The sequence below is a fragment of the Crotalus tigris genome, unplaced genomic scaffold (assembly GCF_016545835.1).
Source record: "Crotalus tigris isolate CLP2741 ecotype Arizona unplaced genomic scaffold, ASM1654583v1 scf7180000018371.15429387391:27106975, whole genome shotgun sequence".
Lineage (NCBI taxonomy): Eukaryota > Metazoa > Chordata > Lepidosauria > Squamata > Viperidae > Crotalus > Crotalus tigris.
In genome coordinates this window covers 9,882,111-9,908,847 of record NW_024096970.1, presented here as the reverse complement: position 1 = coordinate 9,908,847, position 26,737 = coordinate 9,882,111, and the positions used below count along the sequence as shown (strand labels likewise).

Genomic DNA, 26,737 nt, shown 5'->3' with positions numbered 1-26,737 from the left:
GTACTTTTGTTCTTAATTTTATTCCTTTCCTCTTATTATTCTTTTAACAGTTGATATTCGTGAAATCCAAGAAATTCGTCAGGGAAAGAATTCCAGAGATTTTGACCGATACCAGGAAGATTCTTGTTTCCGCCCAGAACAGTCTCACTGCTTTGTCATCCTTTATGGCATGGAATTCAGATTAAAAACACTCAGTTTGCAAGGTTAGATGTCTTTTACTTTGTCACTGTGGGATAGATCAAACCAATGAAATGAGACTATAGTCCAATTTTTGTTGCAGCTTTTGAATGGCAGCAACACCATTGCTAGTCATCTCTTTTTTTAAACAAGACTTGGCTTAGAACAGTAGACAGGAACAAATGAGCAAAAATGATACTAGAATTGCTAGCAGCTGCTAGGACTGAGAGCTATTGCCAGTTCTTGCACCACAGTCTTCTGAGCACATAGACATTCTCCTTTAATTCTATGACTAGCTGTGGTGCAAGTATTGGCTTACTCTCTTATGGTTTCAAAAGCTAAATAGAGTCTTAAATGTTGTTTTCCCTTTCCCAAATTCTAGAAAGTATACGGTCTTCCTGTATACCTTCTAACATTTGGACATGGGGGGGGGAGATCCTATATAGAGTGCTTTCTAAAGCAGTGGTTCTCAACCTGTGGATCGGGACCCCATTTGGGGTCGAACGCCCATTTCACGGGGGTCGCCAAACAAGGCTGTCCGCCATTTTTTTCCCCTTTAGCCACGCCCCTGGCATCCGGTGATGTATAAGTGGCTGGGGGTCACCACAACATGGGGAACTGTATTATGGGGTCGTGGCATTAGAAAGGTTGAGAACCACTGTTTAAGGTAAACTAAGGGGAAGATAAAGAGAAATCTCATTGTTCAGTATGGTTCGTGTTCTGCTCACTTTTCTTTGTTGAGGATAATTCTTCAAAAGGCATTAATCATAGGGCAGGATTCTGGATTTGTGCAGAATCTGGGGTGGCCAACCCTCAACTCATACTATGTGCCCTATGGCTGAATGAGCAGTGAATAGACTGACTAGAATAGTGAATGTGGCACAAAACAATTAAACAAATATGTTACTATATACCATATTCTGAATAAGAGCGATCAATCTGCATCCTTATTATGCTACCGTAGGATAGTTGTTTGAACTGGCTGATAGACATATCTTTAAATGATTGTTAGCTTTCATAGCATGGCACTAGCCTGTTGACATTCGGCTATGCTAAAGTAAGTTTTGGCACGCACATTTATGGCCTGAAAAGATGAAAAAAGAACTAACTTGATTACTAAGTTCCCCATAGATCCTTCTTGTTTGCCATGTTTGTGGGATTTGCCTCAGAAGATAACACATTTCTTCCTTACTTAGCGAGCATAATGAATTGAATGCTAAACGTTGAAATAATGTGATTGTTCCTCCTTAAAGACTGGTTTTATAGCTATTATAATTTGTAAATATCAAAATTGATGGGGTTAGTTTCCGTCTATTGGAAACCAGCTGCAAAGTGACTTCCTTCTTGGATATAGGGGTCAGTGCCTGTGTCATGTCTTGACAGGCTCGGTTTGTTCTTTATTTTCACAGCCACTTCCGAAGATGAAGTCAACATGTGGGTCAAAGGGTTGAACTGGCTTGTGGCAGATACCCTAAAAGCTGCTACTCCATTGCAAATTGAAAGGTAAGAAAACAATTTGTAACAGAAGGACCATTTCAAGCACAGGCCATACTATATATAGGTTTCACTGCCTCTCCTTCATTGCCAGCATCTTTATATGTATATTAAAACCCATGCTTCCTTTCATAGCAGTTCAAACATACATAATCTGCAGGATTTGGGGGATTCTTAAAGAGGAAGATTTTGTGATTCACTGACATATTTAAAATATTTCAAAACTATTTACTTTTAGGTGGCTTCGGAAACAGTTCTACTTTATCGACCGCAACAGAGAGGATAGGTAAATAGAAAGCTACTGTTATCCGTTATGAGATGTGATGTATTTGAGTAAGAAAAGAGGGCATACAAGTCTAAAAATTAGTTTTCTGTTTAATTTAATCGAAAAATGAATTTGGATGATTAGAACAGTACTATAATCCAAGTAGGAATAGTGTCTATTCCTAACAGGAAAAAAGCAACATTTTAATTAAGTAAAAAATATGCCTCTTGATTAATAGAGAAGTAACATTTTCCACTGTATGTGCATGTAAATTCTGTATGTGTGTGTGTGTGTGTGTACATGCATAAATATAAGTGCTTGGAAAAAAAACTGCAGACAACAATCAATAATTGTTTTTGAAAAATGCAAGAGTGCTTCAACTAAAATGAATTCTGCTGCAACAGGAAACTTAGAATACTATTCTGGGAATATTTTTGTCTGCAGTATGTAAGTTAATTGATAGATGAAGAGACTAATACTTGAATTAATAATTAATTAAATTTCTTTAACTGTAACTCTGAGGTACTCCATAATTTAATGCAAAGGTGGTTTATTTTCTTGACATCCACATAATAGGATGATTGAGCTTGGACATCAAAGGTGAATGCTGGAGACCTGAACTTTTCTTTCTCTCTCTTCAAGAAAGTGAAGGCAGTTTGAAATAACATGTTCATTCCAATTGAATTTTAAAAATGCATTTAACTAGAAGTAACAATAGAACAAAATATCTGCACACCATGAGAAACAAAATCCCTTGTCTTCTTACTAACAACAAATCTCAATGGGAATCTTATTAAGGAAGTTCAGGAGCTTCATATGAACATATGCTTTGCCATATGCTATATAGAGATAGGCTATTCTGTATTGCCTTTCTCCCCTCAAAAAAAATATTTCAACATGTATAATGTGAACTCTTTATTGTGTTCTTTCAGCTTGATGTCACATGAGCCTCCCACGTGACAGTAGCACTTTTCTACAAAGTACTTCTAATAATTGCACAATTGCTGTCTGAGATTCAGAAACGTAGGCTTGTGTGCTAGAATTTCCCTTCAGGTTCTTCCACAATAAATCCTTATATTTCTGTTTAGGGTTTTCTAAATGTAATAAGTCTTCTGATGATTGGCAAAACTAGATCTTGGAGGGGCATTCATCATGGGGAATAACAATCTCTGATGTGTTTGTGTGATGTATTCACCTCCAAATACTTATTGGCTGAATATATATTAATTTGATAATCCTTGAAAAAGTAAAAGAAAGGAACTTAAACTTGGATTATTTGATCGAGGTTAAAACAGATATGTTGTTATCTGTTCCAACCCTTCATGGACTTTTGCTGACAAACTTTTAAGGATTTGTGTATAGGTAAGAGATGGGATATGGGAAGAAGAGATCATTTATTGTATTTTAACAAAGGTTTAAGAGAAAGAAAGAATTGGTGTGGTGAAATGATGTAGGAATTAGAGGTAAGGTTCTAGATTTGCATCTCCTTCAAGGAAGTGCATATAGTTACTATACAGTAACCCATAATGAAACACAGCTCTTAAACAGGAAAGGCTAGCAGATTGCTAGCAATACATTTCAGCATTCACTTTTTTCATTCCTTTGGACTAAACCATAGTCATTGACCAACATGAGAAATCACATTGGGGAGTACTGAGGACATTTTAAGACGAATGCTTAAAACCTCACAATAGTGAAATCCAGCAGCTGATAAGTATTTTCCATGTGTTCTACATCCAGAGTCTGTTGCAGAACATGTGGCTGTGTATATGAAAGATTGATTCATAAAAATTAAAAAGGGAGGATTCTGGGAAATGCAACATATTTCTGCATGATATGCTGGGAACTGGTTTTGATTATGAGCCATTAGGTCATAATCTTAGCGCTTAGATAGCTTTTCCAGGATGATACATCCCCAGCTCTTCAGGCCTTTCTATGGTATAACTGTGACTGCTACAATTCTCTTTTCCTTCCAAGATGATAAATAACTAAAACTGAGAAGATTCTGAGATGGAGAAAGTTGCTTAAGGTGCCTTAGGTGAAGGCCCTAGCAATTAGGCACCTGTGGCTGAAATAGCCAAGGAACATTCAAGAAACTTGAAAGCAGCAGAAAATGAGGGGCTGGATCTAAGACCTCTTCCTAGCCCTAGTGTGCTTGGTTCCCCCTGTTCTATTTTGTGATTTTTATTTCTATTGATTTCCTGCCCTGACAAGAGATTTTAGCTTGTTTGCAGAGTGTCTGGAAACCAAGACAGAGGCAATCACAACATTAATAGAACATGGAGCTGTAACACTGATCAGAGAAGTTTTCAACACATATACTAAGCCAGCCTGGTACCTAATGAACTTTTGTCATTTTTTCTAATTTCTATGTGTTGATAAAAAAAGATTCCACTGTGTTTTCCTGTTCCCAGTTTGAGAGGGAAAGAACCAAGATAAAATGGACATACAAGTTTAACAATGACCCTTTTCCAAGAAAAGTTAATGGACTGCTTTTTGTATAAGGAGAACAATTAGATTATGAACAATTTAACAATCATAAACAATTTATTATAGGCTTTTAAATTCTGAATGGCACTTATCCTCTTTATGTGGATGTATTTGCTTTTTTGTTGAAAGTTTCAGCTACAAAATCATCACTGATCATTGATATATCTTAGTAGTCTCCAACCTTTTTCTTTATATAGGCCATTGTATCTTCAGCAAAAGTGAATGCCATTGCCTAAGTAAATTGTTTAATAAGAAAACTAACATAGCTCATGGCTTGTAAGCCGCCCAAAGTCACCTGGTTGAGTTGGTTAGCTATAGAAATTGAATGAATCAATTAATTAATCAAACTGACAGTCAAAACTATGTCTCACAAGATTAATTTTGCAACTATTTTCAATAACATAGTATGCTCACAGAAAATCAAGAGTTTTCTGATTAACAAGTTTTATTAAAATCCATAAGCTTTTGTGAGCTGCAATTTACTATGCACAATTTAAATTGTGGTGAGATAAGTGGAAAGGAAAAAGAAGATAGCTTGGTTATGCAGATGCAAGTTACACAAGATATGTTACAAGTAATTTATCTTTTGTTATATTAATTTTATTAAAAGTTACAATTAAAATAATACAACTAATAATGCAAATAAAATGCAGAAAAGAAAAAAACAGAAAAGGAAGAAAAATATATAGTACAAAAAGAGAAATATATAAAGAAATGGTTTTTCCCTTCATCACAACAAGTATAAATAATTTTAATAACTTATGCCTTCTTTTAAAATACAGCAAATTCTGCCATGATCATTAGCTCCACATTTAGCAGAGTTATCTTCATTTCTTCCCCAGAAGTCCTTGATAATCAGTTAACCTTATCAATTAACAATCACAATGTGTTAAAAATTCATTGGATTCATTGAGATTTTCTGAGATAACTGAAGACTTTTTGTTATATACTGTATGAGTTCAATAGTTTCTCAGTCTTTGTGAAGAGGAAGATTTCTAAAAAAAATCTTAATAATGTTTTATTTGACAATAGAACAGCTGCATCTAGTGTACATGTGTTTCCAAGGTCATCAAACTATTGAGGGAATTCTTATTGAGAGGGAAGCTATAGTAAAATCTACTGTCCAGTTAAAATCTATGAGATTAATCTGTAACACATTTCGCAATGAAAATTCAAAGTATGCCTCAGAACAGATTAGAATGGCTCAATTTGTCAATGTGCTTTTGCTTAAGTGCAGTGCTTTCTACTGCTGCCTTTTGGCGTCAGTCTCTCTTTGCTTCCAGCCAAAAAGGGGAGGGAGAAATTGTGTCCTGGGAATCAAATTAACTATTCATACATATTTGACAGTGTGTTGCTAAAGCTTCCTTGCTATACTAAACCTGCGCACCAGGCTTCTTTAAGAAATAGTGAAGATATTTAGCACTTGCTAATTTGTGAAATGTTGGAAATCAAAACTGCTTCAGTGACATGTGCCAGCTTTGTGACCTTGGACCAGTCATTCTCTTTCCATTTGCCTTAAAGGGTTGTTGTTGTGGGGAAGATAGGAGGAAGGAGTCTTATATTCACTGCCTTGAATTGTTTATAATTGTTTATAAAATAATAAAAATAATAATGATAGGAAATAAATAAAATAAATATTGCAGAGGTATATTACCTTTGCACGCTGAGCAGCCATGCTTGGCATTTAAGTGACATTGTGGACTGCCCACACCAGTTTATGGGACAGGACCAAAAAGGAGGCAGAGCATGATGGAAAGGATTTCCATTTGTTACTGGAATCATTAAATACTGGACTTTGTGGGTGTGGAGATGTGTATAAATATGTATAAAACGGAGAAGATATTTTTTCTCACCCACTGAGATCTGGAAGTCATAAACGGGTTGTAGCCAAATTCCATTTCCTGACCTAATGACTGAGCTAATCTTTGGACTGTAAGGTTATATGTCTGCAACATGCATTTCTCAGGAATTCAGCCGAATTTGGGGGGGGAGTCCTCCTCCCTAAGTAGATTAATTCCAGCTATCTTGTTTTGTTGTGGAAAGAGTTTTACAGTCTCTGTTCCTGGGTGGAGGAGACCGGCATTTCTTGGATGCCAGGAACACATGAGTTATTTGCCAACAGTTCATCATCTGTAATAGATTTGTTTTGGATTTCATCAGTCATTGGTGGACTGACAAATTGCAATATATTATAAGAACTCAGCAGCAGGCTTGCTCTGTGGAAAAGAGGAACCCAGCAAGTGGTTCATTGCAGACTAGCACCTCATTCTGAAGCCTCCAGGCTCCCCTGCTTCCATGTTTCATGGTCACTACAATATTTGGTGTGGTTATGGGATATGTACTCCAAGCAGACAAGAAACTTGCAATTTTTCAGAAGGCTGGTTCTAATTATTGTATTCCAGTATAACATTTGGGGAATTGATTAATTCAGTTGATGATCAGAACATAAAAAAGTTGTAGTGGTATATTGTGTAGTGTAGGAGTGATAAACCTACTACTATTTTTGTATCTCAGCCAAACAATTGTGCAGTTTAATTTTCAAGGAGCCTCTTATACATTGCTTCCATAAGAGTGGCTAGTCAGCAAGGTATGATTTCAATCTAACATTTCATTTTGTCTTTCCTTTTTCATCCTTTCTGTAATGATTCTATTTCACCGTTTCTTCAGTATTATGTAACTTTTGTCTGGCAAATTGGCCACGGCAAATTGTCCTGTGGCAAGTTGGCTATGGTGAGCTGGCCACAGTGAGTTGTCTGTGGCACATTGGCCATGGCAAGCTGGCCTAGGTGAGTTGGCGGTGGTGAGTTGTCTTGGATCCGCCTAGGCCTGTTTGATGACCCCTCATGAATAATATTGCAATTTAAGAGTCCTTCCTTGTGCTGCAAATTGCAAGGGAAGATCAATCATGGAAGATAATTGGTTTTCACTGTTGATAAGCATAGATTGAACCTCAGAAGCACAATTAAAATCGAGAAACACATTCTTTCTTAATAAAGTCAAGAAACAATTTATTACAGTATAGTGATGATGATATTATCCATTCAGTCGAGTCAGACTCTTGGCAATTCTATGGGCCAGGTCTCATCTTCTAATCTGCACTATTGAGTTTTTCTATGCTCTGGCTGATGTGAAGCTTTGATAGTGTTCAGCCATTGTATTTTTTGACAGCCAGGTTTCCTTTTACCACTGACTCTTCCAAACATAATTGCTTTCTCCAGTGAATTCCCCCGCATGACATGACCAAAGTAAGTGAGATGCAATTTTGTGATTTTGCCTTCTAGTGACATGTCTGGTGTTAGGCACTCCAATATTTGCTTGTCACCTTTGCTTCCTAAGGAATACGCCGGCAGGAGACTTCTCCAGCCCCACAGCTCAAATGAGTTGATTTTCTTCTTCTCTTGCTTTTTCAAAGTCTATACAAATAATTTGTATTATTTGAAGGAGACCCATTTCTCAAGTACTTTATGAATTTGAAGAAAGCAAACCTCCTTTTCTATAGCTATTGAGGAAAAAGAAGAAAAAACAAATGTTTATTTTGAAATAATTTCAATTGTTTGGAAAAGAACCACAACAACTATAGTGACTATTTCCTTTCACGTACTACAGTCTGAGACTGCTGGTTTTAATAACTACTCCAGTATTTGTAATTTTGGAAGTACTTCGAGATAATCTCTTCTGTTTGGCCAAGGGTTGTTGATAGTTTTGACCTGTGCTTTTTTTTTCCTCATTCACTGATTAGCTTGAAGTGTTTTTGTCCATTTTTAAGGAAAAAAAATCACAGGATTTTGGATAATCAACTTAAATCTGATAGTTGGAACATCAGAAAAATGGAAGGAAGTTTGTTTTTAAAAAATCCAGTTTCCACAGTGATCCCACAAAGCCAGAATATATGGAAGACTAACAGGCAAGGCTTCACAAGAGGCCAACATTGACTACTCTTAACAACTATTCTGATAACAGCTATTCTGAACTATGTCAGGAGGCTGACAGGTGCAGCATCTGAGGGGTGGAGTGGAGGAAATGCTTTTATCTTTTCATAATAATGCTTATCTTGTTTTATTGTGTTTTCCATCTTTCAAGCAATTGTGAGAATTTTAAAAGTTGCAGTGCATAACTACAAAAATATGTCTCATTCATTTATTCTCTTTTTTCTTACCCTGCTAATGTAGAATTTCTGCAAAAGACTTAAAAAATATGCTATCTCAAGTCAACTACCGTGTCCCCAACATGAGATTTTTAAAAGAGAGATTATCAGTAAGTATTTTCTCCTTGTTTATATGTGCAGAGGTTTGATCTCATTGATAAAAGTTGCAGCTTGATAGACTATTGTATGATTTTTTTTTTGAATTATTTTTTTGTGCGTGCCATCAAGTTAGGGTTGATGCCTGGTGACTGCCCTGGACTAGTCTTTGCAGTTTTCTTGGCAAATTACAGAAATGGTTTGCCATTGCCTGCTTCCTAGGGCTGAAAAAGTGACTGACCCAAGGTGCCTAAAGCAGGATTAGAACTTCTGGAAGTCACATTTGGATTTCAGATTGCTACACCCTATGAATTTACCCATCTATTAAGATTGGTCTCATTCTACTCAGATTAAGAACTTTATTGTTACTGGTCATTTGATTCTGGAACCTTCTGCATTTATTTTTTGTTTGTTAGATTTATATCTTTCCTTCAAGAGCTCAGGGTGGGGTACAAAGAGCTGTCTCCTCTCATTTATCCCACAATTAACAATATGAAGTAGGTATTGCTGAAAGACTAACTGGCCCCTAAATCACATGGTAAACTTCTTTTGCCAAGAGTGGGATTGAATCTGAATTTCCTTGGTTGTAATCCTAGTACCTTAAATATAGTTTCTTCTTTTTATTAGTGAATAAATCAGTCTTCCCCAGTCTGGAATTCTTCATATGTATGTTATCTTGAAATCTCAAATTGCTGAGCCTACATGGCCAAAGCAAGTTAAGGAAGACTGGGAAAAAGATGATAAAAGACCTTGAAAATGCATCTCTGCTTTGTACATTTAAGATGCATTATTAAAACACAAAAGTTCTTCCCTTCCCTTCTTTTAGAAAATGGTACAAGAAAAAAGCAGTGAGTGCTCTATTTATCACAAATGAGATAATATATATATGACAGAATAATAGCCTATTTTAAGATTTTTGTTTGCTTGTTTTCTCTTTACTATCAGGATGTGGAGCAGAGAAATGGGGATATCACTTATGGACAATTTGTTCAATTGTACCAGAGCTTGATGTACAATGCACAGAAAGGAGTAAGACGCTTCTGATCTTAATTCTGATAACATTTTTTAAAGAACTAATAAATGTATTATTCCACAGACTTTATTTTTGTCTTTCAGCAATATTTTCTTAGAGGTGGGTACTATCGTGCATATTCACTCACCTTCATACACATTTTCATGTGCATATGCAAAAATCTGTATATATAATGATTGTACATAAGGAATCCCTGAAGGGTCTGTTCAGGACCTTTGTAAACTATACACTGGAAAATGGCTTTATTATTTCTGTGAGAAGCAGCATTGCAGTTTCTCTATTGACGTCCATAGTAGGATGTTTAAATTTAATAAGCACAATGACTGACTTTTGTTTCTTCTGTGTAGATGGCTGTTCCATTCTTAGAAAGGTAAACTGTTTTATTTCCTATTGGGGCTGGGGTAGAAATTAAAATGGCTTTCAGCTATCAGAATAGACTGATAATTAATCATTAGTTAATTAATCAAAGCACAGATTATGCATTCATAGTGTTCTGTTAATTCTCTATTTCACTGCATAGTATGGTATGGTTGTATTTTGTTGTATTGATCTGTTTTGGAAATATTATAAAATCTCAAATTCTGGGACAAGCTGCTTTTTCTAATAATTTGGTGCCAGCCATTACAGAATTATGTCTGATAGCAAAATGCAACATTTATGCAAATTATTTTGCTTTTTTACCAATTGCTGTGATAACAAAGTTCAGTATTCTTGAAAGTTCTGTGCTCCTTTTAATCAAACTTGCATTTGAAGTCTGTTATTTATTGATATCAAATGTATGTCTGACCACAATCCTTTATGCTGATATGTTCCTTGTCCCAAATTTTCCTGATAGAGTCAATGCAATGAGCTCTATCAATAGCCAAGCTTTATCTATTACTTTCACTGCCATGTTAATTTTTATATTGGCATTGTTTAAATATGACATTAATCCATAATGTGATTTATTTTTGACATAACTTCACATGAGAATCCACCATTGCATCTTCATGTTATGTACAAGAGTTATATGTAAACAGTAACTCTATATATTTAAGCTTGTTTGGGTTCGAGAAGTGACAGCTGCCTTCTAACCCACCTGTCTTATCTTGCACTTTATCTTAAAGCAGTGGGGAGAGATCCGAATACCACAGAATTTCTCTGTCAGAGTTCCAGACATTTTTGCTAGAATACCAAATGGTAAGTTCATATTGTAGAAGGAACACAAAGAGAGAGAGAGAGAGAGAGAGAGAGAGAGAGAGAGAGAGAGAGAGAGATGTTGAGAAAGAGTAAGAACCAAAATTTGATGCAGATAAAAGTTTTTCTTAAGCTGAACTTGATTTCTGGTAATTAATGTGAATATGCCTACATTATTTTCTTAGCAATCGCTAAGAAATGGTTTGCCATTGCCTCTTTCTAGTGTTGCTCAACTACTCTGTGGAGTAGGCCTATTGTTTTCTGGTAGTCTCTCATGCAACTAGTTCAACACTGTTCAGGTTTTTTGAAATCAGCCAAGGTTAGCTAGATGAAATAACATAATAATAATAATAATAATAATAATAATAATAATAATAATAATAATAATAATAATAATAATAATAATAATAATAATAATAAAGCTGGAAGGGATCTTGGAGGTCATCGAGTCCAACCCCCTGCTCAGGCAGGAAACTCTATACCATTTCAGACAAATGTCTGTCCAGTCTCTTCTTAAAAACTTCCAGTGTGGAGCATTCACCACTTCTGAAGACAGGTTGTTCTAACTGTCAGGAAGTTTCTTCTTAGTTCTAGGTTGCTTCTCTCCTTGATTAGTTTCCATCCGTTGCTTCTTGTCCTGCCTTCAGGCACCTTGGAAAATGGCTTGACTCCCTCTTCTTTGTGGCAGCCCCTGAGATATTGGAACACTGCTATCATGTTCCCCCCTCGTCCTTCTCTTCATTAAACTAGATCAGTGGTTCTCAACCTTTTTAATGCCGCGACCCCCAACCAGTCATAAGTCGAGGACTACTCAACCGGTCGTAAGTCGAGGACTACTCAACTGGTGCAGCACCATTTGCAGAATGGGACTTTTGGCGGGCTCAGCAGGGCAGAGACCGCCTGGACAATTCCTATTGGCTTTTGAAAGCCAATAGAATTAGACTCTATTCAAAAGAGTCTATTCTATTGGCTTTCAAAAACCAATAGAATAAAAGGGAGTAGCACACAGCTAAGGAAAAGGGGAAAAAAATGGCGGACTGCGTTGTTTGGCGACCCCCATGAAATGGTCGACCCCACTGAATAGACATACCCAATTCCAGCAGCCGTTCCTTATTTGCTTTAGCCTCCAGTCCCCTAATCATCTTTGTTGCTCTTCTCTGTACTCTTTCTAGAGTCTCAACTTCTTTTTTGTATCATGGTGACCAAAACTGGATGCAGTATTCCAGGTGTGGCCTTACCAAGGCATTGTAAAGTGGTATTACTACTTCACGTGATCGTGATTCTATCCCTCTGTTAATGCAGCCCAGCACTGTGTTGGCCTTTTTGACAGCTGCAGCACACTGCTGGCTCATATTTAAGTGATTGTCCACTAGGATTCTGAGGTCCCTCTCACAGTTACTGCTATTGAGCAAGGTACCGCCTATACGATACCTGTACATTTGGTTTTTCTTGCCTAAATGTAGAACCTTACTTTTTTCACCACTGAATTTCATTTTGTTAGATAGCGCCCAGTGTTCAAGTCTGTCCAGATCCTCCTGTATCCTAAACCTGTCTTCTGGAGTGTTGGCTATTCCTGCCAGCTTGGTGTCATCTGCAAATTTGATGATTTTCCCATCTATCCCTTCGTCCAAATCGTTGATGAAGATGTTGAAGACCACTGGGCCCAGAACAGAGCCCTGGGGCACCCCACTACACACTTCCCTCCATGTGGATGCGGTTCCATTGAGGACCACATGCTGAGTACGGCCGGACAGCCAGCTACGGATCCATCTGGTGGTGATGCTGTCTAACCCACATTTTTCTATCTTATCAAGTAGTAGGTTGTGATCTACTTTATCAAATGCCTTACTGAAATTCAAGTAAATTATATCCATAGCATTCCTCTGATCCATTAATTTTGTCACTTGGTCAAAGAATGCGATAAGATTTGTCTGGCATGATCTGTTTTTGACAAACCCATGTTGGCTTTTAGTAATAACTTCGTTTGCCTCTAGGTGATCCCTGATTCGTTGCTTGATTATCTTTTCCAGAATCTTCCCAGGTATTGAGGTCAGGCTGATAGGTCTGTAATTTCCTGGGTCCATTTTTTTCCCTTTTTTGAAGATGGGAACTACATCAGCTCTTTTCCAGTCCTCCGGTAGTTCCCCTGTGTTCCAGGATCTTTGAAAAATATAGTTCAATGGTTCTCAGATCACATCTGCCAGTTCCTTGAGAACCCTGGGGTGTAATCTATCTGGTCCTGGTGATTTGAACTCGTCTAGGCTGGACAGGCGCTCACTTACCGTTTTCTTGCCTATCTTAACTTGCATTTCTATTCTGGTTTTTATGGCACTAGTTTTGATAGGTTGGTCTGTTTTTTTCCCTTTATGTAAAGACAGATGCAAAAAACGAGTTAAATAGTTCTGCTTTCTCCCTGTTGCTTGTCACCTTCTTGCCACTTTCCCCTACTAATCGACCAATCATTCCCTTCACTTCTTTCTTGTTTTTTACACATTGAAAGAAGCTTTTTTTGTTATTTTTGACTTTGATCGCAAGCCTTAGTTCATTTTGAGCCTTAGCTTTCCTCACTTCATCTTTGCAGGCTCAGGCTATTTGCTGATATTCTGACTTAGTTATGTGCCCCTCTTTCCACTTTCTATACTTATCCTTTTTATCTTTCAATTGATCAGAGAGTTCTTTATGCAGCCATGCTGGTTTCTTTTGAGAGCTGTTATTTTTCCTCTTTGTTGGTATTGTGCTGGACTGGGTTTTTATTATCTCACTTTTCAAAATTTCCCAAGCTTTTTGAGTTGTTTTCCCCTTGAGGATTCTCATCCATGGAATCCTTCTTAAGCCCTCTCTAAGTTTATTGAAATTAGCTCTCTTAAAGTCCAAGACTCTAGTTTGACTGTATTCTATTGCTTGTGCTTCCATAATGTTGAATTCCAATATTGCATGATCACTTCCTCCCAAGGTTCCTGTGGATTCAACACCTTTTATCATTTCATCTCTGTTAGTGAGAATTAGATCCAAAATGGCTAATCCCCTATTTCTGTTTCTATGGACTTAACTTGGATATCAGTCATAAAGTTTAAAAATATGATTGTCTGTATGTATGTATGTATTTACTTACTTACTTACTTAGTAATAAATAGAATATCTGGCTTCTAAAACTCCACCTTTCTCCATCCTTGTATACAGGAGCTTTGGGCTGCAGACCTTTCCTTGGTGCAAGATTTTATGTTTACTTTCTTGTCAGATCCATTGAGAGTAATTGAAGAACCTTATTTTTCTTCAGATGAGGTAAGACTCTCAAGAATCTCATTGAAAAAAATAAAACAGGAATGATAGAGGCAGCTGGCTTTACAATTCCCAAATCATTGACATCAGAGTTCTCTACACTACGCTGTAGTGAGTAATGCTACAAGGTACCATAAAGATCAGTTCCATACATGGCAGGAAAAGAATACTGTAGCACAGTGGTTCTCAACCTTCCCAATGCCGTGACCCCAACCATGTGGTCGTAAGTCGAGGACTACCTGTATTTCCCTGCGGGTAGGGCAGGAGGAGGCGTGCATGCTCCGCCTCCTCTCCTGCGGCTGCACGCAGGCCGTCACCCAGCAACCGCCTCAGCCTGGGAGCACCGCGCATGCGTGGTGCTGCCCCTTGCGCCGGCTGACGCGTAGCTGGCAAGTGGCAGCGATGGCGCAGGCCGACCACCGGCTGGGAGGTAAGCCACCCGCCGGGCCCCACGCATGTCAGCAACCCTCCCTGCGGCCGCTGCTGCCCCGCTAGCCTTACCTTGGCCACCGCACGTTCGGTGCGGCAGCAGGCAGGCCCAGGCGCTCCTGGGCGGCCATGGCACGCGGCAGCAAGGGCGCAGGCCAACCAGCAGCTGGGCCAAGGGAGGTAAGGCACCCGCCGGGCCCCACACGCGCCAGCAACCATCCCTGCGCCCGCTGGCCTCCCACCCATGGCCCTCTTTTACTTACTTTTAGTAGTTGCTCAGCAGGGAGGGAAGCTTTCCAGAAAGTTCGCCTTGCAGCACTGTTTGCAGACTGGGGCTTTTGGCGGGCTCAGCAGGGCAGAGACAGCCTGGACAATTCCTATTGGCTTTTGAAAGCCAATAGAATTAGACTCTATTCAAGAGAGTCTATTCTATTGACTTCCAAAAGCCAATAGATTCTATTGGCTTTCAAGCACCAATAGAATAGAGTCTCTTGAATAGAGTCTATTCTATTGGCTTTCAAAAGCCAATAGAATAAGATCAAGTAGCACAGCTAAAGAAAAGGGGGGAAAATGGCGGACAGCCTTGTTTGACGACCCCCGTGAAATCGCCATTATCTTTCCTCTTTTCTGTAGATCTTTTCTTGCAATTTAAAATATTAAATAAGTTGCAACTTTGACTTTTCTAAGAAGGGCGCTAAGACTTCTCATTGGTAATTGCTGGAATTATATTTGATTGGTTGTAATAATACTGGGCAATTATGTAGTCCTAGAAATTATAAGTAAGGATAATTAGATTGAGTTGGAACATAGATAATTATATGGAAAGCATGCAGTTGATTGGGGGTTTGTTGTTTTCTAGACCTAATACAAAGTTCTAGTGTTAGCATGGAATGTTATCTCAGAAACAATCTTATCATATTTAGAGTATTCTCCAGTAAAGGATCTGCCTAAATAAATCAAGTATTTCTTAAGCAATTGGCCTTTGGTTAGCACAATTTTGAGTTTGAAACAAAGTAGGATTTAGTTGTTCCAGATAGTTTTTAAGGCACTGGTGAATTGGTTGTCACCCTGCATGCTTACTCTCTCATACTTCCTTTTTCTGAAGGAGATGGACTGTTTAGAAATAGAAAATATAAATAAAATAAACAGATAAATATGAAACTGCTGGGTGAGGTCATCTGCTAGTTTGAGGTTGTATCTTTTCACTTGGAACCAGCAAATAATGCTGTCAAGGTTTTGCATGGAGGTTGTGAGTTTGAATGGGGAGAACCTCCAACTCATTACTATCAAGACTTAGTGACTATGGGTGTTTCAGCCATGCAGATTTGAGTATATTCCTTCTGACCTTGAATGGGGTTATACTTCCCCTTTCAACGTTGGTATGCAGTCACGTTTTTCCTGGAGTCAAAAGATTCTGCTTCAAAAGCAGGTGTCAGTTGTGCTTATGAAGGCATTTGCATAACTTCGTCCAATGAGCCAGTTGTGTCCTTTCCTAAATTGGGAGGGCCATTCAAATAGTCACTCATGCCTAGTCACTTCACAACTTGATTACTGCAATGCTCTCTACATGGAACTGATCTTGAAAACTACCCAGAAACTTCATCGTGGCTATGTCAGATTTCCTCAATCAGACTCCCTTCCAGTATCGTAATTTAGCACGTTTTCCAAATTATGACAGCAGTAATCGAATACATCTGGGGAGAATCAAATTGAAGTGGTCTGAAAAAACAGCTGAGATTTGGGGGTTTAATGTTCCATCTTTCACCTCCCACCCCCAATTTTTTCCCCTTGTACAGTTTCTCACCTTCCTGTTTTCCAAGGAGAACAGCATCTGGAACTCGGAGTTTGATGTCATACGCCCAGAGGACATGAACAACCCCTTGTCCCATTATTGGATCTCATCCTCTCATAACACGTAATGGAAAAATGAGTTTCTGTTGTTAACAATTTCTCCTATTTGTAATTTGCTTTGAGAAAAGAGCATTAAACTGTATGAAAAGCACCTTCTGGGATAACAATGCAGTTCTTGGAATACACTGTCTTACATCTCTGCAAATCATAGAATAGAATAATAACTTTATTTTCACTTTAAATGTACACTAATTGGCATACATTAAAATGAAATTTCGTTGCATTCAGCTCTCAAAAGGTCATCACTTTGATATACACTACATAAGTCAATAAATACAGAATTATGCATATACCCATATATAATATGACACAGAGAAACAACAGTCTAGTTCGGGTTATGTATACATGTGCATGGCAAGAAAAACAAATCTTGCAAGTTTACCAGATGGATGGCATAGGGAACAAAGCTATTACGTGAGTTGCCTGTTTTGAGTTTTGCTTTCCATTAATAGCAGCAGTCAACACATGACTCAGTAATTTAGGGATCTCTAGATGAAGAGAATCCTGATATGCACAATTAAATAAATACACCTTGTTATGTTATTTCAAACTTTTTGAAGGAAGAGGAAATTTTGGATTGGAGCAGTGTGTGGCTAGGATGAATGTAAACATTTAATGTTACCCCAGTATACCATGGAGAGGAATCTTTGAGCAGTTGAGAGAGAGAAATCTGGGTTAGAGATTAGTGCACTCTGATTGGATAGTAGTAGTAGTAATAATAATAGTAGTAGTAGTAGTAAAGTTGGAAGGGACCTTGGAGGTCATCTAGTCCAACCCCCTGCTCAGGCAGGAAACCCTACACCATTTCGGACAAATGGCTGTCCAGTCTCTTCTTAAAAACTTCCAGTGTTGGAACATTTACTGCTTCTGGAGGCAGGTTGTTCCACTGATTAATTGTTCTCACTGTCAGGAAGTTTCTCCTTAGCTCTAGGTTGCTTCTTCCCTTGATTAGTTTCCACCCGTTGCTTCTTGTCCTGCCTTCAGGTGCATGAAAAGTGTATATGAAAAAGTTTCTGATCAATTCTCTGTCGCATTTGAGCTACTGCTTTATCTTTTTGATATTCTGATAATCCAACCCAACTTGCTTTTATGTTCGTAACTGCCCCTTCATCATAGATACTTGACAGGAGATCAGTTCTCAAGTGAGTCTTCCTTGGAAGCCTATGCTCGTTGCCTGCGCATGGGATGCCGCTGTATTGAACGTGAGTGCTGGTCTCTTCTCATTTTCTTTCCTCATCTGCCTAATAAAGATCAGGAAAAGTTCATCTCATACTAAAAAAAAGTTGCACATAGATCAAGTGTGGAGTGGAATGTACACTCTACACACTGAATATTCCAGTTAACAAGGTCAGATTGCAAGAGATATGAAAGTGTCTACCTGGGATTTTGTGAGATCCTGCGGGTTAAAATAGATTATATTGAGCCAGATGGATAGTCAAAAATAAAGGCAGTTTCAAATATACATATACACCTTGCCCAGAATTCTTTGATCAGAAACCTCTAAAGGAAGGCTTGCTTGTGACCTTGAAATAAAAGGCAATCCTTTAGTGCCATGGACTTAGGGGTATTATCAATGCATTACAGGTTACTTTCCCACCCAAATCTCTTTTGAAATGCCTTCCTTCGTGGTATCACTTTCACTCCAGAGAAATAAGGAAAACATTTTCATTGAAATGTGTTCTACCTGGATTGTTAGGTGACAAACAACTATCTATACTTCTTTGGATGCAGCTTAATTTTATTTAAGATAATTAATTCCAGTATTAACTTAACTTGTATTGATGATTTATTAATTATACTTTAACTGGCTATCTTTTCAGTTGATTGTTGGGATGGTCCTGATGGGATGCCTGTGATTTATCATGGACACACATTAACTACAAAAATTAAGTTTTCTGATGTCCTCACCACCATCAAGGAGCATGCTTTTGTAACTTCTGAGTAAGTAAAACATCAGTTGTGAAACCATGTTCTTTGGATATTTGCCTTTTCCTAGTTCAGATGCTTGACCCCTAAAGACTTATTTTATGGCACCTCATGCCTGTCTACAAAGTATTGTTTCAATGCTAGGCTGGAACATACGTATGTGAAGCAAGATGTTGCACTGGCATGATAGTGGATAGTATAGTAGTCTATCTTAGTCTAAATTTTTGTAAATGATTATCATATACAGTGTGTGTGTGTGTGTGTGTGTGTGTGTGTGTGTGTGTGTGTGTATCAGCATCAGCATCAAGAATGGAGGATTCTATAAAACTTTCCATTTGAGACACACTGAATTTCTTTAAGCAATAGTTTGCATTGTTTTAAAAATATAGCATATATACATTTTTATAATCAAGAATAGAATATTAGAGTTGTGTATTCTACTGCAATTATGTCTCTAGCAAATAGAAGTCTTTCTTTTTTAACCTCTTTGCTTTGAAATCTGATCCAGAAATTTCAGGTGGCATTTCAGTTATTTTTCTCACAATCCAGAAGATTAGAAACTTGTATTTTTGAAAAAACATTATACTGTTGAACTGTGGGGAAATTGGTATTTTATCTGTTACCACATTAAATGTATTTTCTGTATTCAAAAAGAATCATATATTAGTGCCAACATTTGGTGCCCTTTGAACTGACACCTAGTAATGGAATTCTAAAATCTCAATTTCCTCAATATTCCAAATATTTGTTTTCAAAATAAAGTGTTCAATCTTATGGACCTGATCTTATATTTTAATTAATTTTAATTTTTTATTTTTAAAGCAACAAAACAAAACAAAACAGTATATACTCCTCCCCTTTTTTTTAACAGCGATTTCGTAACGGTAATCTTTTATTATTTACATTTCCCCCCCTTATTCTTCTTTAGAATATTTGTCCTTGTTGCCCCATTGTTTCTTATTTACATTTTTCTTCCTTCATACTATACTTCATACTAAGAATAATACATATTATTATTATTATTATTATTATTATTATTATTATTATTATACATTATTATACACACATTTTCACTTTTGACCTTTCCACATTTATTCTCCTCTATTATCTTATGGACCTGATCTTAAAGGGAGGATGGAATGCTGATAGAACAACAGAAACTAGAGTGATAGCTGAACAAATCTTATAGGAGTCAAATGTTAATTCTTATAGGAGTCAAATGTTGATCCGAAAGCCCCATTAGGCAAACTAATAACAGAATTAAGATTGGCACCAGTATATTGTATTTATAATTCTATTTATATATTAAGAAAATTTATTTGGCCATCCATGTCACTCATGGTGACTGCAGTGGCTTAGAGAAATAAAATTCTAAATACAAAAAAAAAAAAAAATCAAAACCCTTGATGTGTTCCATGTCATCCTGGCCCTAGGCCCACTGGCAACATGTCTTCAGGGCCTTTCAAAAGAGTATAAGGTGGGGGCCAATCTCTCTGAGGGATAATGTTCCCAGGAGGGAAGGGGAGTTGCATGGAGAAGACTTTTCTGTTGGTCCCACTAAGAGAAGAGATTTGTAACATACCCTGCCTCTCCGCTCTGGTGAGTCGGGTAAACTGGGAAAAGATGGTCCTTCAAATAACCTTATCCCAGACCATCAAAGACTTTAGAGGTGACAACCAGCACTTGGAATTATTCTTAATGATTTTGTTTCTTTTAAGTTATCCTGTTATCCTATCCATTGAAGACCATTGCAGCATTGCCCAGCAGAGGAATATGGCTCAGAACTTTAAGAAGGTCTTTGGAGACATGCTGCTAACCAAACCGATAGATATCTCTGCTGACGGTCTGCCATCTCCAAACCAGTTGAAGAGGAAGATTCTCATAAAGGTAAGCTCTTTTTGTAGCCTTTGTGAATGCGGTCTATGTAAACGGTGACATAGGCATTGATGTTTCTTAACCTCTGCCCCAAGCCCCCCCCCCCATTCCCACACATTTACTGCAACTTATTTCAGAATACCTGGTCTTTAGGACCCAAACAATTACTAATCTGCAAAAGCAGGGATATTATAAATTTTGGCTTTGCACATCTTGTGGTATGAGGCCTACAAAACAATACATCAATCAGTATTGCATTTTAATGATTAAGTAGGTGACTATGACAAATTTATAACTCTTGTTAGAATAACCGTATGCAAAAAAAAAACCCCTTCTACAATTATGCTTCCTACATTGCAAATGAAATTAAAAAATAATGGCTCCCTTAGTTTTTATTTCTTAAGCCAGGCTTCTTTAACTTTGGACTTTCAAGTTATTGGGACTGCTACTTAACTGAATTTCTTAAATATATGGGAAAAATCCTGCCAAGTGCATCAGAAAATCAAAAAAATAGAAATTAAGTTGTATGACTCTCAGGAAGAGGTCTCTGGAGAACAGCATTTTTATAATTGTATATGCCTTGTAGTTATACTAAAATAAAATGTAGTACCCACTCTTCAACCTGAAAGCATGTTGCTAATTTTAGATGTTCAGCATGCCCACAGATCTTTTACTTCATAAGCCTTCCAAAGCCACTACAACTGTTTTTGTTGGAGAAATTTCATACGTAGTTGCCATAAAAAAGCAGGAAGTTCTAAGGCAGTGGTTCTCAACCTGTGGGTCGGGACCCCATTTGGGGTCAAACGAACATTTCACGGGGGTCGCCAAACAAGGCTGTCCGCCATTTTTTCCCCCTTTTCTTTGGCCACGCCCCTGGCACCCGGTGATGTATAAGTGGTTGGGGGTCACCACAACATGGGGAACTGTATTATGGGGTTGCGGCATTAGAAAGGTTGAGAACCACTGCTCTAAGGGCATTTCTATACTGCTATTATTTCCACTGATCAGTCTTTCAAGTGCAGTTAGAAATGTTCAACACCATCCTAGCTTCAAAATGCTGAGAATAACACAAGTCAATCAGTTCTTCCTGGTAGCTGATAGGAGAACTCAGAAATAACAGGGGCTGCCATCTCTTCTGCATTGTTGGTTCACACAGTGAGCGTTTGCCCAGTACCTTAAAAAGAAGTGATTTGTAAGGGGAAAATGTGAAGCTACCTTGCTATGAAGGGGTAAATGCAAAGTTACCGCAGTGGCTGAATGGAGAGATTGACTTTGAGACCAGGAAAAAAAATGTCTTCTCCCTCTCCCTCTTGGTATTTCCAGAAGTGCTGCTGCACCAAATCAGAAAAAGTTTGGCTCTGCTGGGAAATACAAATGATTGTGTAGGATCACAAAAGATAGTATAGTTAATTTTGTAGCGGATTACATGCCCTCTCCTAATTCCAGTCTAGATTTTTACTATTTTATTAAAATAACTTGACATGTATATTTCTTGTTGTAGCACAAGAAACTGGCTGAGGGTAGTGCTTATGAAGAAGTACCATCATCTGCAGTGTATTCGGAGAATGACATCAGCAATTCAATAAAGAATGGAATTCTGTATCTGGAAGACCCCATCAACCACGTGGGTTTCTTTGTATTGCTTTGATTTGTACGATCTTACATAAGCTGCCGTTCTAGGCCCACATACACACCCCTCTAGTCTGGGGCACAGTTCCCCAGAAATTTCCAAATCTGGCTTTATAATTTTAATACAGAGTCCATGACTTTGAAATATTAGGCCCTCTGAAATCCTTGAATATAGTTCCCAGAGTCACCAGTGTTACAAAATTGTAATTTTTTTTTATGGCAGACAGATCTGCATGTAACTTTTGGACAGTGGATCAGTAGCATGTTATTCCGTATCTCTGGCCTGGGGAAAAAATATTCACTCTTGCTTTATTTTGACAGAAGGAGAAAATTATTAAATACATTGGATTTTTAAAATTATTTATAATATTATTGTGCCTTCAAATCAGTTTTGATTTCTTGGCAGCCTTTGTCTGAAATGGGTTGCCAACTCCTCCTTCTAGGCTGTGAGTCACTGGCCCAAGGTCATCCAGTTGGCTTTATGCCTAAGGCAGGACTAAAACTCACACTTTCCTATTTTCTACTCCAGTTCCTTTAACCACTACACTGAATCACTTCTCAGTAATCATGTTAATATATTTATTTATCTTGTCGCCCTATTTCTTTGATTCAGCTCCACCCATTTAGATTCAGCTTGCAGTGCTTACTGTATTTGAAACCCCAGGGTGGTTCTTGGCCTGATAAAGTTGTGTGCCCTGGTCAATTGACTCAACTTGACAGGGATGCTGAAAATGTCTGTTTCTTTCAGAGATTTACGCAAAGCTTTTCCTGCCACTTTCAGTACAGCATCCCAATTGTGGCATTATAATATGTCTTGCCACACTGAAAGACAGAGAAGAAACAAGATTACTTCTCTTTGTCAATACTCTTGAACGTTGCCATATGATGTGGGCAGGTTGCTTCAATAATAACACATGGTGTGTGGGATTAAAATTCCCATGACTTGTGAGAATGATATAAAGCTATTACAAAAGATAGTACTTGCCCCAGATGAAGCAATACTTCTTTACATGATCACATAAGCATTAATAACCCTGAATAAAGCCCTGGCATTCCTTAGTTGTTCTGCACATATCTTTTTTTTACAAATAGAAGCAGTTCAGGATTATTATTATTATTATTATTATTATTATTATTATTATTATTATTATTATTATTATTATTATTATTATTGAAGAGGTGGAGAGTTGGTTTCAAGTTTTTCATTCATTGCCCCCATGGAGAAAAAGAGCTTTGTCAGTTGCTCTGAAGAACTCAAGACTATGGGTTTCTGCTTAAAAGACCTGTCAGTCTGAATATAATTAGCTTAGTTAGAAAATAGAAAAGGAGTATGCAATTATGACATTTATACCTATCTGGCTTGATTATAAGTTTAGTTAATTTGTGCTATCTCTCAATCCAGTCTATTCCATATGGTAGTTATTTGGACAGAAGGATGCAGGGAAGGGGGAGCCCTACCTGGCGGAGATTTAGAAGAAACTTCACTACATTCCAGTTTCTTGGCCCATTGTTAAAATTAAACAGTTAGGATTAAACAATTAAATAGTAGCTGTAGACTTGAAAAATTTATTTGAGAAAAGTGTCGGACAACTCTTAGTTTAATATCAGCAAATCATTGTTTGAACTGAACGTTTCATTTTAACAACCAATGTTTAGAAGTTAATTCATGAGAGTCTCAGCATAATGGTTTTTTTTTCTCTCTACAGCATTTTCTTAGTCCAAATTAGTGAATTTTATAAAGCTTTGGCCTTTAAGGAGACTATTCCAGGATCAACTTAATTACTGTTGTATGTTTCTACAGGATTGGAATCCTCATTATTTTGTCTTGACCAGCAGTAAAATCTATTACTCTGGAGAGACAACCAGTGATTTAGGAAATGAAGAGGAGGAGGAGCAAAGGGAGGTATGTGAAAGAAGATATCCCAGAAGCTCCTAGGTGTTTCCGACATGAGAGTGAGCGAAGATGGCTAAATTGTAGAATTTTCTGATGGGAAGAACAGTTAAATAGTGAGTCATTCTGCCTAGACCATTGGTAGATTCACCCTCTTTAAAGATTTTCAAGCAGAGGCAGGAAGGTTTTGTGCATTTCTGCACTGAGCAAGGGGTTGGATTAAATCACCCATAAGGTCCCTTCCGTTACATATGTTCTGCATTTATATTATTTTATGACATATTGGGAAGGGGTTGGATATCTTCATTCTTCTTAGTCTTTGGTGGGAAGAAATCTGGAAGAAACTACTTTTTCTTGAATTAAAAGGAGCTGTGTGTTAAGTTTTACACATTTCCTGTGGGAAGAATGTAGCTTGGTAATGATATTCCCACTTGATACTGATGAAGTTGAAAAGCTAGAAGTAAGATCAGTCTGGAAAAGGTTAGAACAGGCATGTCAAACTGCCGGCCCATAGGCCAGATGTGTCACACACAACTGCACCCACCCCGTTGCCGGCAATGGGGAAAAAGTCCTGATACGTCGCGCGACGTCACGTGACAACGCAAGTTTGACATGCCTGGGTTAGAAGAAGGGCATATTTATACTTTGCTTGCAATCATGAAAGGACTAAAAAGAAGAGGGCTGAGAAGATTATCTGGCATATATGTGGCTTTGTAGAACTCTATGAGGCTTCAGATTTGATTTTATTTGATTTGAAATAATTGTTCAGAACATGTAGAACAAAGGCAGCACTTGTCTGAGACTCGTTAAAATAGCTTAGCCCTTGTCCCTAGCATGCAGAAAACTTTCCATGGCAGTTATGCAATCCTAGAAACAAATGCAGGCGGTTTTAATGAGTCATTAAATGCTGCATTCTCAATTCTGAATGTGAACCAGTTCTTCCCAATTGAATGCAAACTTTTGCCCAGTCCCAATACTTTGGATTTTGCTGGCCGACTCTCCTACCACTCAGGTTTGGAAATCTCATTCTCCTTTTTCTGGCAAGTTTTATTAGAGGGGCTAAGAAAGAAGAGCTTCAGAGGAATGTCCCCCGTTTCTGCTTTTGAAGAATGAAAGGAGAGAACTCTGAGTACAGCATACAGCCAGAAACAATTATGAGTTATAAACATAAAAGGCTACTTTATACAACTTCCTAAAATGGTTTGTTGTTTGCTTTTAAGTGGATTATTTTCAGAAATGTTAGCATCTCATGTTGCCTGGAGGCAAGAGATACATGACTTGAGCCCTATCTGTTTATGCAGTGGTGCAATAACAGAATGAAGAGATTTAGGGAAACTCGGGAGATAATGGTTTCCTGTTGTGGTAAATGTTGGGTTTGTATGTCTAAAACTTGGAAAAGAGAGGTTGCTCTCCTTCCAAACTAATATAATTGTGCCTTTCTACCTTCTCATTCAGCCACTCTTGGTCTGTAGGCTACTAAATCAAGTGCTTGCTTTTCATTTCCATGGCAGACAAGCAACAGTACTGAACTCCATTCCACTGAAAAGTGGTTCCATGGCAAACTGGGAGCAGGGCGTGATGGCCGCCACATAGCAGAGAGGCTGTTAATGGAATATTGTGTGGACACTGGAGCCCCTGATGGCTCATTTCTGGTGCGAGAAAGTGAGACCTTTGTTGGTGATTACACTCTTTCCTTCTGGTAAGAATCCTTTGGGCATGGAATTGTTATCTAAAATGTTCACATTCAATAGGGGAATAATACAATCATTAGTTCTGCATCTATGAGATCCAAAGAGTTTATGTCTGTTAAGAAAATAATACATTTGCATATTTGTCCTGGTTTAGGTAAGAATTGGAAAAGATGCCAAATAGAAGGATATTTGCAAGCATATGCTGTTTTATTATCATTCTTGTTGCATTATCTGTAGTTTATGCAGTAATCTAACCTTATTCATTATCCAATAAATTATGGCAGAGTGAACTACACTAGTAATTTTCAAACTTTTACATTACAACATTGTTACTGAAAGCTTTTGCAAACTACCATGAAATCAGCCACTTTAAACTAAAAGGTTTTATTCATAGAGAAAAGTAGAGGTGGTTGTTTATTTTGCAAAACAGTAAAGAATTTGGTTGTACAGTATCTGTTTTTGTAGGGTTTTTTTTTAAAGCTTCCTACACACTCACTTATAGCAGGGCTAGAATAGGGAAAGTCCACTAAGATGCATGGGTGGAAGAAGGAGATTTAAGATTTAAATCTTGGGACTAATATCCTACAATTTGCTGTTGTTGGTTTCCAGTATATTGGTTGTTTCTAATATTGGTAGTAAAACTAGCTTGTCAAGAATTGTGTTCTTGAATCTCTGCCTGCAAGTTTGCTGAGTCAATAGTTGGTCTGGGTAGAGCTTGACAAAACAATAGAAGCTACTGGTTTCTGTAAGGATGGGTAAGCTTTGCTGATTTTTTCCTTTTTAATGATTAGGTTGGGCTCTGCAGATTTGCTTGTAATGCATATGGCTACTTTATCCTCTTTGTTTGGGGAACATGAAATAGGTTTTCAACATTGGACAAACACCTAAGAATGGCTTGAGAAACAAGGAGAAGAATTCATTGCAAGCAAGCAGAATAGTTCTATTCCTCCTTCCCCCCCTCCCCAACTAAGTTAAAAAAACTAAGGTATTGGATTACCAAATATGCAGCCCGCAGTCATTACCTGACTCATTCTCTCATATTTATTTTCTGGCAGTATAATTAGTGTTGTTGGGCAAACATAATCCATAATGAGACACTAAAAAAAACAAACCAAACTTAGGCAGCCACTCTAAATATATCCACTGGAAAGTAATGTGCACTGAATATGATGAGTTTATCTTTGGATAATCATGTCTAGGGTAGCACAATCAATCCTTGTTTTGTTGTTTC

General features: G+C 37.7%; 1 protein-coding gene across 2 annotated transcripts in view; it reads left to right on the top strand.

Annotated features, from left to right (window-relative positions):
* Positions 1–26,737, top strand: part of PLCG1 (phospholipase C gamma 1) — a 93,029-nt gene that overhangs the window by 36,576 nt on the left and 29,716 nt on the right. The window contains exons 2-16 of one of the 2 annotated variants that reach the window (XM_039351363.1): positions 51–203; positions 1,587–1,680; positions 1,910–1,957; positions 8,596–8,680; positions 9,612–9,695; positions 10,047–10,069; positions 10,809–10,878; positions 14,056–14,157; positions 16,380–16,498; positions 17,611–17,696; positions 18,315–18,435; positions 20,139–20,307; positions 21,797–21,919; positions 23,726–23,827; positions 25,327–25,514. In XM_039351363.1, the coding sequence (XP_039207297.1) occupies positions 51–203; positions 1,587–1,680; positions 1,910–1,957; positions 8,596–8,680; positions 9,612–9,695; positions 10,047–10,069; positions 10,809–10,878; positions 14,056–14,157; positions 16,380–16,498; positions 17,611–17,696; positions 18,315–18,435; positions 20,139–20,307; positions 21,797–21,919; positions 23,726–23,827; positions 25,327–25,514 (1,567 nt within the window). Of the gene's footprint in view, positions 1–50; positions 204–1,586; positions 1,681–1,909; positions 1,958–8,595; positions 8,681–9,611; positions 9,696–10,046; positions 10,070–10,805; positions 10,879–14,055; positions 14,158–16,379; positions 16,499–17,610; positions 17,697–18,314; positions 18,436–20,138; positions 20,308–21,796; positions 21,920–23,725; positions 23,828–25,326; positions 25,515–26,737 lie in introns of both variants that reach the window. The other variant, XM_039351362.1, reaches the window with a different exon arrangement.